General features: G+C 33.9%; 1 protein-coding gene across 1 annotated transcript; it reads right to left on the reverse strand.

Moving 5' to 3' along the window:
• Window positions 1–1665: 1665 nt before the first annotated feature.
• Window positions 1666–2196, reverse strand: LOC129218117 (piggyBac transposable element-derived protein 3-like). The gene has a single exon (XM_054852324.1). The coding sequence runs from the start codon at window positions 2194–2196 to the stop codon at window positions 1666–1668; it is 531 nt and encodes a 176-aa protein (XP_054708299.1).
• Window positions 2197–3617: the final 1421 nt, after the last annotated feature.

Genomic DNA, 3617 nt, shown 5'->3' on the forward strand with positions numbered 1-3617 from the left:
ACAAGCTCCTAATAGTTGGGGAGAATACATTTGATTCGTTTTTACGATTGCTAACTCTCTCTCTCTCTCTCTTGCTATACGTAATTTATAAAAATTGAAATATACTCGTATTTAGCTAATAACAGACAGACAACAGCTTGGTTACGCACCTGACTGCAGTTTCACTTATTTTGAAGTGGTCTGTCTGGACTTCCCCCAACTGAGTTGGAGGCAATTGTCCTCTCATTTAATTGAGTTTACTTAGAGAGACGGAGTTTAGAGGACTTTTCTACTGATAGCTAAAATTAATTTAGCACATCAGGTAGCATGACGAGGCGCAACGGGTAAACTGAAATAACTTACCACGTCATGGCTGTGGACCCTGGCTGGTGTGCTAAATTAAAGTAAGTTATCAGTGATACGTAATATCTGCTTCAATAAGAGGACGTCTACGTTTTGCTCGGTTACTGCTATTCCAGATTGATAAGCTCCACAAAAAAAAAAAAAAAAAAAAAAGGATGTAGTAACCGGGCTGTTTTTAACTGTTTTTAGTTCTGTCTTAGCTCGGTTAGGACGTTACTTACAATATTTAGCTAATGTAAAAATCGATGCTTGCTTGAGGAAAAAAAATGTTCCAATAGTCCTAGATGATTTTATTTTTTACTAATGTTTTACTGTCAACTAATCTACAAACGTCGCTATCTGATTTAACCCATTAACCGCCGAAACTCAAAATCGTTAATTTTTTTGGATTAAAATCATAAAAGTTATCATTCTGAACCTATATAATAGTATTATGCTTAAAAAAGAACAAATGCACTTACTTTTACAAATATAGGGTGTTGCGTTGACGTAATGTCAGCGGAAAAGGAGTATTAATGCTAAGTAGTTTTATCAGAAATTCTTCAGCAGTTTCAATGCTTTTTATACAGAGGAAATTTTTATAATCTTAGTTATGGTTCTTAAACATGCCGAGCACTTTAGAAGAAACTGAAATTTATATAAACTAAGCACATAAATGCATTTTAGAAATTTCAAAATTTTGAGGAAAAATCGATTTTTTATAGTTACACATGATAAGCTTCGCTGCAATCGTGATGAAGTACAACCTTACAAACATTGCAGCGATATATAGTTTGGCTGTGGAAATGCTTGCAGCGTAGTCTTTTATTGTCTGTCGACCTTACGATAAAATGTCCCCCAGATACAGGCATTGGTAAGCTGAATTTGCTTGGCCGTCCTGTCGCTGGACTTTTCTTTTTCATGTCACTATCATAAGGGGTCTGTAAAAGTTGAAGTGCAACTTCTCGCCTAAAATCCAATAGTGACTTTCTGTTTTCTTCTTTCGACAGTTTTGAAAGTTTCCAAGTATTGGTTAATGCAACATCAATATAATTGGAGAATATTGGCCATCACCATTTTTTCTCTTGGACTCTAATTCTGCAATTTGAAACTAAATTGTCACACAAATCAATACCCCCCATTTCCATGTTGTATTGCTCAATTATACAAGGTTGAGAAACAGAAATCTTCTTTTGGTTTCTGGAATAGCGAGAAAAGTATTTGACGGGCTCAATTTTACCATAGGTTGAACCCATAGTCACAACAGCGTTGTCATTCCATCGAACTACAAGTATCTCGTACTTCTTCTCATATTGAAAGTCATAATACCCCCTTTCTTTACTTTTAATACACTTTACTGATTCCAGAAAGACAGTTGTCGATGCGATTCTTTCTCATAGTTCCAGTGGCATTGAAACCCAAATATTTAAGATGACAGAGAAGAGGAAATGAAGTGAAGAAATTATCGAAGTAGATGTCATGATTTATAGGAGTTTCAATCACTTTGAGCAAATTCATAACTACACTCCCTCCAAGGCCAAATTTTTCATACTCTGACGAGTTTGCTGTGGTTGATTTTCCTGTATAAATGTCAAAGTTGAATACATAGCCATCTGAGGAGGCTAAAGTCCAAGATTCATAGCCAAATCTTATCGGTTTCCCTTTTAAAAACATTTTCGCTGAATGTTTCCCTCTATACGGAATCATTTGTTCATCAATACTTAAATTATGAGAAAATACACCAAATTGTTGGAATTTCTTATTTAGTAAATTCAAATATGGTCGTACTTTGTACAATTTATCATTGTTATCAATGGCCGTATTGTCAGCCAAGTGCAAATTCTGCTTCATTGTTTTGTATTGAGAGCGTGACATCGATTCTCGGACAATCGGAACAGAAATGTCTTTATCAAGTGATCAATACATTTCTTCTTGTGGCAATGAATGGTACCCTGTTAGCAAAAGAACTCCGATAAATCTTCGCATGTAGGCTTCCGTAGCTTTAAATTATGGACAATTTTTTTGCTGGGCATACAAATTTGTTTGTTCTACAAGATGCGATAAAACATCGGAATGAAAAAAAAAAAAAAAAAAAAAAAAATATCAACACTAGCTTTACCTTCTAGAGTGTGTCTTACAGCTCGAATGGGGACCTGCTCTTCATTTTTTGGTTGATAGCTATCAATTGGTTCCTGTTTCGTCCATCGCCAATCTTCTGTTTTTCGTTTTAGTTTTTTTAGTACGGGATTTGGAACAATTGACCTTTTTTTTAAGTAGACTTCAACTTCGCCTGCAGTATCGCCCGGTAAAACTTCATTATCATTATTTAAGATGTTTTCATTGCCTTCTTCTTCATCACTAGTTTCTGTTATTTCTGGTGGTACAACAACAATATCTGTTTCTTCATTTTCATTATCATCATCATCATCTGGGTTTTGTTCGAAAATCTGTTCCAATGCTTCTTCCAAAGTTAGATATCTAGTTCTGGGCATTTCGAAAGGCAGAGACGAAAAAAAAAAGCTTCCACAGTCAAAACGCGCAGAATAAAAATGAAATATAGTTCTACCCTAAAGCAATTGAGACAGACAGTCAGTCTACCCTTTTTTCGCTGACGTTGCGTCAACGCAACGCCAGTTTTTGCTTCCCCCTCCTACCCAGCAGAAGCATTTTTTTTTTAGGAATGTTCTGATAAAAAGTGACCTTGACTAAAAGTATTTCATATCTAAACCAAAACTTCTGTTTTATTTTTATTTTTTTCTGACAGAATCTGGATTACAAATTTAGTCAAAAAAAAAAAAAAAAAAACATGTGAGAGAAACAATTTTTATCACATATAAAAAAAATAATTTAAAGCATTTTTTTTATTTAACATATTTCTACCAATATTCTTAAATTCAAATTAGCAATCGATAAAAAACTTAGATTTCTAGTGTAGTTTCTATGGATATTTATTATAACCATTGCGTCAACGCAACACCAGCGGGTAATGGGTATTGTCAGAGGTAGAGAAACTGAAATTTTTATTTGTTATTCATTCTTTGATGCTGTAAATTTTAAACGAAAAACTAATCCAAAGTATTATTCGAAGAAATTGCATGATCGACTATTAATTTTTAACTACTAACTGCTGCATTTCCTAACTGTCGTAAAGCTAAAGGAATATCTTAGTTCAAAAAATACCATTTCTTAAAACATAAGGCATTGAAAATTTAAAGTTTTCATAATATGTCCATCAATAACGCTACAGCGGGAAACTCTTTAAGAAACGAACGTAAGTGCACATAATTTAAAATATG

Source organism: Uloborus diversus, chromosome 1 (assembly GCF_026930045.1).
Source record: "Uloborus diversus isolate 005 chromosome 1, Udiv.v.3.1, whole genome shotgun sequence".
In the NCBI taxonomy this organism is placed as follows: Eukaryota; Metazoa; Arthropoda; class Arachnida; order Araneae; family Uloboridae; genus Uloborus; species Uloborus diversus.